Source organism: Meriones unguiculatus, chromosome 12 (assembly GCF_030254825.1).
Source record: "Meriones unguiculatus strain TT.TT164.6M chromosome 12, Bangor_MerUng_6.1, whole genome shotgun sequence".
NCBI classification, from domain to species: Eukaryota; Metazoa; Chordata; class Mammalia; order Rodentia; family Muridae; genus Meriones; species Meriones unguiculatus.
The window spans coordinates 34,245,360-34,260,055 of NC_083360.1; the positions used below are offsets into that span (position 1 = coordinate 34,245,360).

Consider the following 14,696-nt stretch of genomic DNA (forward strand, 5'->3'; position numbering starts at 1 on the left):
TTAAATCTCTGCTTCCAGCAGTCTGGAGGTCACCTTCAACATATAATGAGGTTTTTAATTTATTTTTTTATTTTTTGTCAGTGAACATAACGATGCAAATCAGCGTCATTCTGTGCTTAAACATCTGCAACAATAGGGCTTGGAGTGGGATACTTTGCCGTTTTTAGCAACATGCCTACGAAAACATGCCTATTTTTCAAGTGTAACAGATGGAGAGGGGAGATCCTCACTTTGGTGGTGCAGAATCCCGGGGGCTAAATTCAAGTTCGGTGACAGCTGGAGAAATGGAGTGGAAGACAAGCATCCTCTGCAACAGATTAACAAGCGTGGCTTGGGGAGTTTGCTTGTGACCAGGTGAGACTTCCTGGGGCCAAAGCGAGTAAGAGGCAGAGAAGAGCGATAAGAGGTACCGAGAGTGGCTGTGCGGGAGTTTGCTGAGCACTGGAGTGTTCACGTTTGAACCCCAAGCTCTGCCTCTTACTAACAATATTCTTAATCCACACCTCTTTCTGCCAGGTGACCTCTACCCATTCACTGTCCTGGTCATTTTGTACAACTTTGAGTGAGGCGATTTTCTTCAGGAATGGTTCTCACCCGCCGCCTGTAGAGCCACCGAGTCAGAGCAGGTGAATGGAGCCGAGTGACAGCACCTGGCCGCTTAGCTTGTCAAACAAGTGCACCCCGTCAACGCTTGCTGGGCCTGGCCACGGCCAGTGCTGTTTCTGGTGTTTATTTCTGCGGGGGAACTGAGTGAGGACATTTCTTTTAGTCGTCTGTTCTTGGGATACCCAGGGAGGAGGGCTGGTTAGCCTGGTGCTGTTACGGGAGAGGTAGAGCGAAGGGGTGGGTATGGGTTGCTGTTCTAGCTGGATGGGGAGGTAGAAGCGACGGAACGGCGCTGCACTGTCTAGGACCGCCAGCCGCGGTCCACGCGACAGCCCGGAAGACAGCACACGCCGGAGCGCCGCCGCGAAGCCCGAGACCGCGCCTTGCGACGCCGACCCGGAGTGACGCGGCGGCGTCCCGCCTCTTATAGGCCCGCAGGCGCAGGCGCATCCTCCGGTGAGCGGCGGGCGCCACCCTCCACCGGAACCGGAAGTGGACCCCGAGCCAGGAGGAAGAAGCCGGCGCGGCCCCGTCAGCAGCCGGCCGCGGCTGTTTGAGGGACTGCGGCCGCGCTCCTGCGAGCGGGTCTGGGGGCAGCCGGCGGCCCGAGGGTGCGGCGCCATGAAGCTGTACAGCCTCAGCGTCCTTTACAAAAAAGACCCCAGAGCGGTGCTGCTCAAAGCCGCGTACGACGTGTCTTCCTTTAGTTTCTTCCAGAGGTCTAGGTGAGTGGGCCGGGCCAGGGTGGCTGGACCTAGAGGCCTGGAGTCGGGGTTGGGGCCGGGAGGGTGGGTAGTCAAGCCTCGGCCTCGGGCCGCGGGCTGTGCCTGAGGAGCCATCAGCATCCCTGGCAAAGGGCTCTGCCCTCCCACAGTGTTGCCCCGTTGTAGAAAGATTAGAAGAGCGCTTGAAAACCGTGCGGATTACCAGGCACGGTACCCAGTGTTCTGAACCAGAAATAAAGATTTTGACGACCGCCTCGCACCCAGTGATTTAACCAGCGTTTGGTATCTTCGTATTTCGTCAAAGCCAATGGTTCTCACCTTCCTAGTGCTGCGACCCTTTAGTACAGTTCCTCATGTTGGGGTGACCCCCAACCATCAATTTATTTTTGTTGCCACTTCATACCTGTAATTTTGCCACTGTTATGAATAGTAATGTAAATATTTTTGGAGCTAGAGGGTTGCTGAAGGAGTTGTGACCCACAGTTTGAGACTCGCCGGTCAAAACTCTTGCCAACAGTTCCCTATGAGATGTATGGAGGCATGCCTTTTATGAGTGAAGCCACTAATTCCTCGAGGATTGGGTGTGGGGCGCAGCTATAAGTCAAACTTATTCAGTTTCTTAGTGTTTGGGCCCTAGTGATCAGAAGGGGTCTTCCCTGGTACTTTGGAAGGAACCACTGAAATTGTAGTGCTTCTAGGCCTTTAAAGGGTTTGGGAGTGCTTTAATTTCAAGTGCCACAGACACCCCGCTTTGTGGGAGTGGGCAGACTGACTCGACACAAAAGGAGAAGGACCCAACAGTGTAGGGTCTGTGGCCATCTTGCCTCAAAGTTTGGGGGGTGGGACTCTGCCTTTTCGGGTTCTGTCTCTGATTTTGACCAATCTAAAGACTTCTTATACGTGTTCTCATAGAGTATTTGTCATTTTATGTCTCGCTGATTTTACTTAGCAGACTAGCCCAAAGGTCCATCCATGTTCCTGCAGAAATCAAACTTTTCTTCCTTTTAAAATCTGTACATCATTTCTGTGCAAGCACTGTTTTGCTTACGCATCCATCTGTTGATGGACATGAGTTTGCTGCACAGTGTAGCTATGAGAACAGTGCTTGCAGGGGATTGGAAGGTAGCTTGAGCTCGGGAGATAGCTCATTGGGGAAAGTGCTTGCTGCATGACAGCCTGAGTTTGATCCCAAATACTCACGTTAAAAAAAAAAAAAGAGAGAGACAAGATGATGGGGGTCAGGGCGTGATGACTCTCACTCTGGCCTAGCCTACTCTGAGAGTTCCAAACCAGCCTCATTCCAAAAACCAAGGTGGACGGCTCCTGAGGCATGACTCCATATTTGTACCTGGGCCTGCACACGGATGTGTCCCCACATGGATGCACACGTACCAAAGACCCAGCATACAATTTCTGTGGTATATATTTCCAGAAGGTGGAATTGTGTCATCTTTTGGCTCCTTCTAGTTCTTCCTGCTACTCTGCATTATGTGCCCTGGCCTCTGTTCCCTGCTTCACGTTGTTTTTCTCTGATGGAACCTTTAGTGCCAACTTGGCTGTGGATCTTTTAAATTTTTTTTTTCCTCTTTCTGTTTCTACAAAAGGTTCTCAGAGCTTTCACTGTACCACTATCTCCTTTGTTGGCATCCTTACGTTAGCTAGGATCAGATGACTAGCAGTGACACAAAGAGACACATGTTCCTGTTGAGTGAGACCCCCTCGTTTTTTTCTTTCATGTCACTGTGATTGCTGAAGTCTTTGAGTAGTCTCTCACAATTATTGCACTTCTTCCTAATTACATGACAGTAATTGTGCTCTAGATATCATTAGTTTTATTGCAAAGGCTTTCTTTAGGATTTTTTTAAAGAATATTTTTGTAATTATTTTCATGTCATTCCCTCATGATAATACATACCACTTGTATATTATGTGCCAGGCAAAGTTTCAAGGGCTTTGTGTAATTAACTCATTTTAATTATCACACCAGTCTTAATTTTTCTACTGAGGTCGGCACAAAAATTTGCCTTCAGATAGTGGTTAGTATCCTGTAGTGCCAGATAGTGCATGTTAATCCCAGCACTTGGGAAGCAGAGGCAGGTGGATCTCTCAGCCTGATCTGTGTAAGAGTTCCAGGACAGCCAGGGCTTCATAGACCCTGTCCCCAAAAAACAAACAACTCTGCACTGATGGCCCTGGGTGCCCTTTCTTATCCATCTTCAGTTGAAGATTTCTTATCTGTCCTCTGGCTGAACATCTCCTGAAATTCTTCCATTCTGGCCAGATCTACACCTCTCTTTGGGCCCATGATGAACCTCTCCAGCAGCTTCACATGAGCTACTCTGTCTTCTTACCTCACTAAGCTCTTTCTTTATGTTTCCTCCACAGTGTCTGGGGCCTCGGAAGATGTGAGCTAGCTCTCACTGTAGGGATGTGGCAGGCACTTCTAGCCAGCGTCTGTCCTGTGGCCACAGCACTAACTGGTGTGCCTCTTCTACCTGTCAGTTTTTGCCACTAGTCCTTTTCTAGAGCAGTTTATATTTATCCCGCTTCTTGGAAATTAGCACAGGAGCTGCTTTCTGCTTTGACATGTTGGCTTTAAAAAAAAAAATGCAATCACATTTTTATTTTTGTGTGTTTTATTTTGAGTGTGTAGATGTGAGTGCATCATGGCATCATGCTCTGGAGGCGAGAGAACAACTTGTGGAGTCATCTCTCTCCTTCACCGTGTGGGTTCCAGGGATCGAACTCAGGTTGTCAGGCTTGACAGTAGGGGTTTTTAGCCAAAGAGCCATCTCACTGGAACCTGAATCATGTTTTGATCGAAATGTTAAACTGACTGTAGCCTAAAGAAGACTTCTCAGACATCTGGAAGGGGTTGTTCTGTTGGCCACTTGGTCCACGGATAGAACTTGAATGGTGGTGTATCCATTTTTGTTCATTTACATTGTGCTTATCAGTTTGTTAGGAGGGAATAAAATACAACCAGGAGGCCATGTCTCCTTAACTTAGACCCTCAGAGGTCACTTTCCATTGTGCTGGGGAGTGTGACTGAAAGAAGGTTATATATGTGTGTTGTATTTCCTAGTGTTCAGGAATTTATGACCTTTACAAGTCAACTGATTGTGGAACGCTCGGCAGTAGGCAGCAGAGCTTCTGTCAAAGAACAAGGTAAGAGTGCTGGCCTGGCTGTTACACCTTAGCATACGGGGCTGCCTGTGCCACGTCATTGCTCCCAGGACCATGCTCTTCTGCTACCCCATTTCCTCTCCTTGTTTCTCCTATTTATACAGCATTCTAAACTGAGTGTTGAAGCCCAAGCTTACTGTACAACACTTGCTGTGCAGCTGCACTTAATACAGCTTGCACTCACTAAAGGTTAGACCCTGACTCTCCCCTTGAGCTGGCCTGACAGGCTGAGACGAGATAGGCACTGATTCTCCTGGCCATCCGCAGCCTTCCCATTCTGCTTTTCCTCCCAGAGTTGCGGATGGCTTCAAAAGAGGATTTGAGGTAATACTGTGTTCTGTGTCCTTAAGTTTGTTTTTTATTTTGAGCAGGATCTTTCCTCTATTTCATAATTCGGGTTTTGGATATCAGTTTTGGGCATTGGTTTTAGATGCGTACATTTAACAGACAAAATTGAAGTTACATGAATTTCATCAGGCATAAACAAAGACCTCACTTAGGCAGTGGCCCCAGGATAGAGTTCCTGATGACAGGGTCACAGGTCAGCGGTACTGATTGTATTCTCTATGAAGAATACCTGTGCTGTGACTACCACAGAAGTGAAAAGGACTTCTGACTCTATCAGTGTTCTCTCCTTCACACTATCTTTCGCAGTTTATTACCTAAGGACTATTCCTCACATTGGCAAGCTTCTCAGTTTCTATGGAAACTGACTCCGTGTTTGGCTCTTATTTGGGAATGTATACAAAATAAGATGGTAATTCTCCATCCTACCTCCTCTCTGTTCTTGTTGAACACCTCTCTGATTCCAGAGACTTATAATCTTTCCTCTTTCGTTTTCTTTCTGTTTAACATTGGAATCTCTGGGTCTGATTTTTAAAACGAGAGGGTTGTTATTTGTAAGCCCTCATTCTAGTTTCTCTTATTTCGGGGATGTGGTTAGCCATGCCATCTCTGAATCCAAAGTGATGAAAATCAACAATCCTATGGATTATGATTATTTTGCAGAGGCCTTTCTGCAAACCATACCCTTTAATCATGTGACAGCTTTAGTGAAATAACTAGAGACCTCAGCAGGAGTGGTTAGTTTTTTCTAGACAGTTCCTCCCAACCACCCACCATAGGCTGAAGTAGGTCAAACCATGTTGTTTTACTACAGGAGATTGAAACCCTGGGAGGTAATTTTCTGCTTCTCGGGCACTCTGAAAAGAGTATTTTAAGAAAGCAGAAGCAGTTTGTCTTGTCTGCTGTTCTCTGGATTTAGGAGTAGCACAGAGCCTTAGAGGGCCATAAATTGCCAAGATAGATCTGGCCTGAGCTAAAGGCAGTGATGAGGAATTGCTCCTGGGGCCATTGCCTCTGGTGTGGTTTCCATCCCTGGCAGCTCATTTTGATCTTGTTACACACATAGTGTCAGGAAAGCTAGGGTATTAGTCAGAGCTCCTGGGTGGGCCCATAGAACTTTGGTAATGAGCCTTCTGGTAGACCTCACTCAGAGCAGTTGCATGTCAAAGTAGTTTCAGAGTGGCTTTGCTTGAACTGTAAATCATCATTATTATTACGTATTGGCAGATTCACAGCAGTCTGAAGCCCTCGTTTCAGTAGCCCTCATGAGATCATTTGTCTCCTTAGAGTACCTTTGCCACGTCTACGTCCGCAGCGACAGTCTGGCAGGTGTGGTCATTGCTGACAGCGAGTACCCTTCCAGAGTGGCCTTTACATTGCTGGAGAAGGTGAGTGTGTTGCTAGATTAGAATGACAAGGGTGAAACATGGAGATTCAGTGCCTGAAACACAGGGATGATTGGTCCAGAGGCCACATTTTCAGCCATCGCCTCCACCCAAACAGGAGACATTTGAAATCCCTGCCGATATATTTCCCCCTTGGTGCTGCCTCTGCCCTTCATGTGACCTGTATTTTTGCCACTATGTTGCATTACCTCTCCTCTGGAAAAGGGCCACCACTGCCACCCTCTCCTCTGTGCTTTTGCTGAAGGTTCCTTGTTCTCTTCCTGTTGCTCCTGCAGGCAGTCACTATAGCTCTCTCCTTTAGGGTAGGCCAACGGCTTCATGGAGTTTGTTTGTTTTTGAGACAGGGTCTTACTGTTGTAGCCTTGTCTGGCCTGAACTCATAATGTAGACGAGGTTGTCCTCCAACTCAGAATTTCACCTGTCTCTGTCTCCTGAGTACTGAGATTAAAGGTGTGTTACACCACACCAATTCCTACCCACTCCATGGAGTTTAGTACCTGGTGAGTGTTAATTATAAACCCCGAGACAGAGGCTGCTGCCTTGTCATGCCCTCATAGCACTGAAGCACTTCTAGGTGCATCTCAGGAACCAGCTTACGTTCTTTTTTTTTCTTTTTCTTCTTTTTCCTTCAAGACAGGGCTTTTCTGTCTTGGTTGTCCTAGAACTTGTTCTGAACCCCAGGCTGGCCTAAAACTGAGAGATTTACTTGCTTCTGCCTTCTGAGTGCTGGGATTAAAGGCTCCGCCACTATAGCCAGCAAGCTTACTTTCTTGAAGAGTTACTTTGGGAAACTTGAGGGCTAGTGTGAACTAGCTGAAGTTTACCCCATACTTAGGATATGTTTTAATCATAAACATTTTGGAAAGAGCTGAAGCTAGACTCTTGTTCCCTTGCCATTAGATGTCCTTGTGCCCTGGGGAGCCCACAGCTTCATTTGGGAGGAGTGCTGTGGTGAAGCTGTCTCTTCGAAGGTTCTGGTGAGCCGGGTGGAGGATAATGCTGAGTCTCCTTTGTTTTGCAGGTACTAGATGAGTTCTCCAAGGAGGTGGATAGAAAAGACTGGTCAGTAGGCTCCCCTGATACAATCCAGTACAAAGCCCTGGATGTTCATCTTAGTAGATACCAGGTGAGTTTACTGAAATGGCCTCTAGAGACTGGCACAGACGCTATGGGATCTGGAAAAGGTCAGTAACTATGACAGCTTAATCGTTTGTTTGAAAAACACAGAGAAGTTCTTTCAGACGCATAACTCTAATTCTGAGCAGTCTTTTGAGTTCTCTGTTTTGTGCCTTTTCATTGTGAGAGTTGGTTCAGCTTTCTTAGTTCAAGATTATTTATAGGTATGTACTCCAGTCTTAACTTTGATTTTGTTTTGCTCTTCCCAGAACCCCAGAGAAGCTGATCCAATGAGTAAAGTACAGGCTGAACTGGACGAGACCAAAATCATTCTGGTAAGCAAGGAGAGATGTGAGAACCAGTGGACAGAAGGATGGGCCACTGACCAAACACACAGAGTCCATTCATATTTTAATGATAGTCACAGCATGCTCCAGGGAGTGGTGACTGCCACTCCGCCAGCTTCATCACTCTCCTGTGTGTACCCATCTTAGTTCACAGCACCCTCTACTTGAAGGGGATGAGGCTGGGGTCAGTGTGGCCCTAGTGCATGCTGTCAGTGAGCTACATTCCTACCCTTCAGCTAATGTTACATCAATTAATTGTTCAGTTGTGTGCAGGAGCAAAGGACAATTTAGCTAGTTCCTCAGTTGGTACCACTCACAGTGTACAGCTAGCTGGCAGTGGCTGTCTGGGGAAGGAAATGAGCTGCTCTTCATTGTGCTCTTCATTAGCCTTCTAGTCCTCAAGGAAGGACTGGCTGCTCTTCTGAGGGCTTCCATCTCTGTGCTGTTTCCCCAAGGCAGAGATTGTAGTGCTGACAGTCTCAGGGGCAGGTGCTTCCTCTCATGGTGCTTTGAGTAGGCATGTAATCTATTGCATATATGGTTTGTGTGTGTAATCCTGAATTTTGAAGGAGCCATATTTTTAAATGACAAAAGAAAAATAGTAGAGACTTAGTGTTAATTACTTAATCTGGAATATCCAAGTATCTTTCCACCATGTCTTTAGTATAAAAAAGTCACTAATATAGTATTTCTTTTTATAATTTTTTATTTTATATGTAAGGGTGTTTTTGCCTGCATGTTGCATCCGGGCACTACATTTGGGCAGTGCCCTCAGATGCCAGAAGAAGGCATTGGATCTCCTGGGACTGCAGTAGAAATGATTGTGAACTGCTGTGTGGGTGCTGGGAATTGAAATTAAGTCTTCTGGAAGAGCAGCCAGTATACTTAACCACTGAGCCATCTTTCCAGTTATACTAATAAAGAATTTTGTATACTGAGACTGAGTCTCTGAAATGTATTGTTTTTGCACCTGAAGCACATATTAGGACTTGTCTCATGTCAAGTGCTTAGTAGCTCTTTGGCTTCTTGGTCAGATGACACAGCTTTCTTACTATATTAGTTTCCTGGGGCTGGAGAGATGGTTCAGCGGTTAAGAGCACTGGCTGCTCTTCCAAAGGAACTGAGTTCAAATCCCAACAACCACAATCATCTAAGATCTAGTGCCCTCTTCTGGTGAGCAGGTGTGCATGCAGACAGAACACTGTATACAGAAATAAATAAATCTTGACCAGAAAGAAAGAGAGAAAGGAAGGAAGAAAGGAGGGAAGGAGGGAGGAAGGGAGGGAAAAGAAAGAAAGAGAAGAAAAGAAAGAAATACTATATTAGTTTTCTGTGGCTGCTAAGAAATAGCTGAAAACTGTATGACTCCAAACAACAGAAATGTTTTCTCTCCTAGGAGGAGGCTGGGAGTTTGAATTGAAGCTTGGTCTAGGCCATGTGAATAATGTCTGTTCCAGGCCTTTCTCTGGTTTCTGGTAGTTCTGATAGTTGCTGGCCATTTCTCCTGTGTTATCACATGGCCTTCTCTGTGTGTCTACATTTCTAGTTATGGAATTAGGGCCACCCTAATCTAATATTACCACTTCTTAAACTGATGAGACTTGCAAAGACCTTATTTCCAAATAAGGTTGCATTTAGAGGTTCTGGGTGGATGTGAATATTAGATAGGCCACTGCCCATCCTAGCGCAGTCATACAGTACTCGTATACATTCTTCTCTTCACATAGAAACCTCTCTGCACATGAGTGCTTACAGCACACAGGTATGAATACAAACATGCTTTCTTAGAGCAGTGCTCACCTCAGTCTGTGCTGGGAGAGTACTGAGAAGCCACCAGATCCTGTGCTGTTGACTTGACAGGGGCATCTTCTGGTCCTGGGCCCAGGGCTTGTTGTGTTCTGGGTAGAGGCCCAGAGGAGGTACTTGTAGCCACTGAACTTCCGTAAGGGCCTATTGTCAGCAGCCACTTACTGCATGGAGCCAAGAGCTTTTTTCTCTTTTGTCTAGCATAACACCATGGAGTCTTTATTAGAGCGAGGCGAGAAGCTTGATGACTTGGTATCCAAATCAGAAGTACTGGGAACACAGTCGAAAGCCTTCTATAAAACTGTGAGTAGTTCCGCCTGGCCCTCCTGGGTATGCCCTTTCACAGAGCTGTTGCAGCTTGTTTCTGTAGCACTCTCTATTAGGCCTGGACCTTTAGCCAACATTCGATCTGGGTACCACTCCTTGGGATATGAGAACCTAAAGCAAGTGCTTCAGCCCCAGTGATTAGCAACATACACTCGGGCATTCTGCTGCTTGACTAAGACCATGCCTGGTTGGTTTCTGAGCCAGCAATCCCTTCCTGTATTGATTCCAGATTTGGTCACCAGGGTTTTTCTGATTACTCTGCTGGCAGAGCAGTTGGGCATAAGTCCTTAAGCTGCCAGCAGCTCACCTCTCTAAGGTGGGTCTTAGTTCTCTAATGCATTTCTTTTTCATTGGCAAGATACCTCCTGCCTACTGCCTGTTTCTTTCTAGGCATTATTTAAATTTCCGCTTGTCAACATTCTCTTGTTTTGTTTAATGTATACGGGTATTTTGCCTGCATGTATGTATGTGTACCTCATAAATGTCAGAAGAGGACAGAGAATTCCTTGAAACTGGAGTTACGGGTGGTTGTGAGCTTCCATGTGGGTGCTGGGAATTGAACCTAAGTCCTCTAGAAGAATAGCATAGCCAGTGTTCTTAACTGCTGAACCATCTCCTCAGCCCCAACGTTGTGCTCTGCCCATGCATATTTACGTTGTGTTGCATGTGGGAGGTAGGTGACCAGGTGGGGTTAGAAGGGTGGCCTTTGACCTAAAAGCAAGAGCAGTACCCAGCAAGCAGAAGCAGAGCCATGGTTCTTGACTCACGGTAGTCTAAGAGCACTGCTGAAATACTCAGCCAATCCAGTGTTCATTATTGTGTCTTTTACTTATTCGTGGCCTGACAGCAGGAACTTTATCAGTTTATTGAAAGCATTAGTGGGTGTGAAAAACATAAGGGACCCAGACTAGGCAGTGGAGGCAATGTCACTGTGGGCAGCTTTCTTTGAAGCCTGGAGGGCCATCCTATTCTCTTGTCTACTTGCTTCATGCTCCTTTGCCTTTCTCAGCACCCTTTGGACCTCCAGCCCTCCTTAGCATTCTTCAGCCTCTCTTTTTCCTCCCCTTTCAAGGCCCGGAAACAAAACTCGTGCTGTGCAATCATGTGATGTAGCCCACAGAGGCAGGCGCTGGATCGTCACGTCACATCAGAACTACAGCCCTAGAGATTTGAAGCGATGTCCTAGAAGAGGACCTGAAGCCAGGCAGACTGGCTGTTTTTATTTTGAAGTTCCCAAGAGGAATGGAGGAATCATTTAAGGATGGGAACATTGAAGTTCATATGTGTGGTTGTGACTTTGGGAAAGAATTTGAGGTCCTCAAAGATGTAATGTGGGAAAATGAAAACATAAACTCTAAGTGGCTCTTATAGGTGCTGAAGAGCTTATTCTCAGCTAACCCTGGAAGGCTCTGTGGGAGGGAATCTTTTTCCTGATCGTTGGTATGACTTAAAATTTCATTTGTGCATTAACAATATTAACTCTCCAGTGAATGGGGTGGGGGTGGGTTTAGGGTGATGGGGCTAAGGTAGGCAGAGTTTGAACACTCCAGAATTCTACTGCCTTTTGCACCATAGGGGTTGGGAGAAGGTCACTGTGGCCAGTAAAAGGCTGTGGTCTCACCTGTTTAACTTGCCTGTGTGCTAGGGTTGGCATCTGCCAGGGACAGGGCCCATCCTAAGGACCTTCATCCAGTACTGCAAGACCCCTTGTGGGAGGTCCTGAGAATAGGCCGAGATGGGCAAGGTGTGTAAGTTGTGGTTTTCATCAGACAGCAAACTGCATTCGGCCTGGGGCTGTTCTGCTGTTGGGTGGTCAGCTGGGAGGGTCCCGTCTTCAGGCGAAGCAGCAGACATAGGTGCCTTCAGCACACTCACCTGACTTGCAGTTAGATTTTGAACATCAAGATCAAAGTAGTGTGTGCCATCATCTCTCGAAGCTAATTTGTCTCTGTGTCTACAAGACTGTTTTGGCAACTGCTTGGGGCCTGAATGTTGGAACAAGTTATTCCTGTGGGTACCAAGACAGGTGCCAGCAGCCCAAAGATTTCCAGCACCCACCTGTGGTCTGTCCAGTTATGGCCTACAAGCCTCTTCTTAGAGACAGCTGCAGGGGAGAGGATGTTGAGGGCCTGGTCTGAGCTGGTGCCCACTGCCAGCACAGCCCAGGATGTGCTAGATCCCACATTGCCTCTTCATGTTCTGCTGTGCACCAAGTATATCCGAGAGGTCCTGTCCCCAAACCCACTGCTGGGCTGCTGGCCTCTGAGTTTTAAGCCAGAGCTGTCTTACTCTGATGATCCCTGCCCTGAGCTTGCTGAGCTGCCCTCAGAGTGCCCATATAGGGAGGATGTCTACTGTGGCTTCCAACGTCCCCATTGGTTGGTATACCTGCCTATTTCACTGGATAGTGCTAGCCAAAGGGCTCAGGCTGCCCTCTGGAGTGGCCTGCCCATGTAACGTTCCTCCTGCTACAGACTTCTCCAGCCCAGGGCCCCTGGATAGCACAGATGCATTCTGTTGCACTTGAGGTGGAATAATGGCCTGGGTGCTGCCTGCTTTTCTTGTTGCTCTGGAGGGTGCTGGGGAAGAGTAGAGATGGGTGGAGGTAGAAGTTCATGGGGAAAAGATACCTTCACCCACATATGGCTGTCTATACAGTTCACTTGCCCTGCGATGGATAGTTGCTGTTTCCTGTTCCCCCATTATATTCTAATGTTAAATCACTTGTTGAGAGTGTATTTTAATAATACCTAATTTCTCTATGTTCTGTTTGAAGGTTTCTGTCTAAATAAAATTGTCTTTTGAAATTCTAGTATTGTCCTGTGTTTACTTTTAGCTTCAGGGAAACCTCTGTCCCTCAAACCCAGCCACTGAGGGGTGGGAGAGACCGGATTCTTTGTTCCTGCAGGTACTCTGGTCCTGTCCTGGATAACCCTCTGGACCTTTCTGGTAGGAATGGTATTTCTTTTTTTTGCTGTTTAGCAGGTGAGGGAGCCTTGCCATCTTAGAACCCAGTTCTCTATATACCCGACAACTTGCCTGGGTGAGCTGCCTCTTAGCAATAGAGCCCGGGGAGGAGGCCAAACCACCTAGCCTCCCACCATGCTCAGGAAGCTTCCGAGGGCTTGTGGGGACTGCTTACTCCTGAGGAGCACAGCTAACTCGTGAGGGTTGGCATGGGAATAGTCAAATCTGGAGTATGGTTTTGAGTTTGAAGGAGCCTCAGTAACTAACAGTTTATGGTCTGAGACCTCAGCAGCCTCTGCCTCAGGTCAGCTAGGCCTCGCAGCCTGTCCTTGGTGGCCAAGACCCCTCTGCCTGGCCTGGGCTAGCAGCCCCGGCTTCAGTGGGCCGCCTTTTCCTGATCTGTGGACCTGGTCGTGTTTATCGTAACTGACCCACGATGGGGTGACGTGCCTAAGGAGCTCTGTTGGAAGTCAGCACTGTTTAAAAACGGATGAAGCGTTCAGCAAGAGTGCTCCTCTTGCTTGTTCTCGGCTCCATACCAGATGGTTAACCCTGGGTACTGCACCCTGAGACCCCTGGCAGTGTTGCCCTGCTGTCTGACACCCACAGAAAGGCTTCAGGAATAATGCATGGTGGAGGCTCAGGCTCTGCAGCATGTTGCCTTCCTCGGGGAGGCCTGGCCTGGAAACGCTCCTCCGATTACAGCTGATAGGTGACTGGAACCCTAGATAGACGGCCCATCGCTGCTGGGGGGCTGGCCTAGATTCTTGTATTCGCTCTCAGACTTACCTACTGCCTGCTTGCCCGTGTACCTGAGAGCAACTCCTTATGAGTAGCACACAGAAACCGTGAGGTAGACATCAATGGAGGCTTTGCAAAGTGAAGGGGTTTAGAAACAGAGGCTTAAGATGGAACAGGCAGTTGGGACTGCCGGCCAGTTCTGGACTCTTTGGGCCTCTCTACTCCTAGTAGACAGGACTGAGGATACAGGGGCTCACACTTGGAGACTTGTGCAAAGCTTGAAGGCAGGACAGGCCTAGCACAGATTACTGGGAAAGATTTGCTGTACGCTCGGCTGGAGATGCAGAGGAATGCCTAGGAAGGCGCCTCTCTGCTTTGCAGCCAGGACAAGATTGCCCACGGGCCCCAGCACATGCCTGTGGCCTTGGCTGTCTTGGGTCCTGGCTCTTGGAGTCTCGTCGGTCTTGGTTACGATCTTGGGCTTGAGCTCCAGGTTGGCCTCTCTGTGAAGCCTTCTGATCCCACCCGTGGTGGCGACCTAATATAAATGCTGTCCTGTGCTATATTCCTGTATAACCCATGAGAGCAGACTTGGGGGGTGCTTAATACATGACCATGTCTAAAACAGTCAATACATCAAATAGGCAGCCGGAAAAGGGGCTCAAGGATGCTTAGATTTTGGACCTGGGCTCTTCCTGGTGCAGTGGCCACCCTTTCTGGACACCACCCTTCTGGCTACTGGAATGACAGGCAAGGCCGGAGCTGTGGGGCTAGAGGCACTGAGGGATGAAGAGAAGGCCCCACTGATCACCCCAAAGGCACTTAGGTCCCCATATCCTTCTACTCTCACCAGCAGGGGAGGGTCCTAAGCCACGCCTGGGCTAGGGAGCGGATAGGTCTGTACTGCGCGGCAGGACATTGGCAGGGTCCCGGCATAAAGCACTCAGCTGTACTGGAAGCAGTTTGTCCTTTTTTTTTTTTTTTTATTTGCAGTTTCCCGAGACAGAACAAAATAAGAATAATTTTTGTACACCTACAAGGCTCAGAAAGAAAAGACAATGGAACTCAGCAAAAAGAGAAGAGGGAGGGCCACCAGCACTGCGGGCAGCCATGCGGCAGCCCTG

At 47.7% G+C, this 14,696-nt stretch overlaps 1 protein-coding gene across 1 annotated transcript; it reads left to right on the forward strand.

The window, feature by feature from the left end:
• Positions 1-1,086: 1,086 nt before the first annotated feature.
• On the forward strand, positions 1,087-12,676 carry Ykt6 (YKT6 v-SNARE homolog). Its single transcript, XM_021632738.2, has 7 exons — positions 1,087-1,331; positions 4,417-4,499; positions 6,150-6,250; positions 7,290-7,394; positions 7,654-7,719; positions 9,739-9,840; positions 10,937-12,676. Exons 1-7 carry the CDS (start codon positions 1,228-1,230, stop codon positions 10,970-10,972), a joined length of 597 nt encoding a protein of 198 aa, XP_021488413.1. The 5' UTR covers positions 1,087-1,227; the 3' UTR covers positions 10,973-12,676.
• Positions 12,677-14,696: the final 2,020 nt, after the last annotated feature.

Bases quoted from the DNA above. Each gene is read 5' to 3' on its own strand.
- Ykt6 (XM_021632738.2), top strand. From the start codon at position 1,228: ATGAAGCTGTACAGCCTCAGCGTCCTTTACAAAAAAGACCCCAGAGCG. The intron at 6,251-7,289 runs GTGAGTGTGTTG...TTTGTTTTGCAG, and splicing joins CCTTTACATTGCTGGAGAAG to GTACTAGATGAGTTCTCCAA. The intron at 7,720-9,738 runs GTAAGCAAGGAG...TCTTTTGTCTAG, and splicing joins ACGAGACCAAAATCATTCTG to CATAACACCATGGAGTCTTT.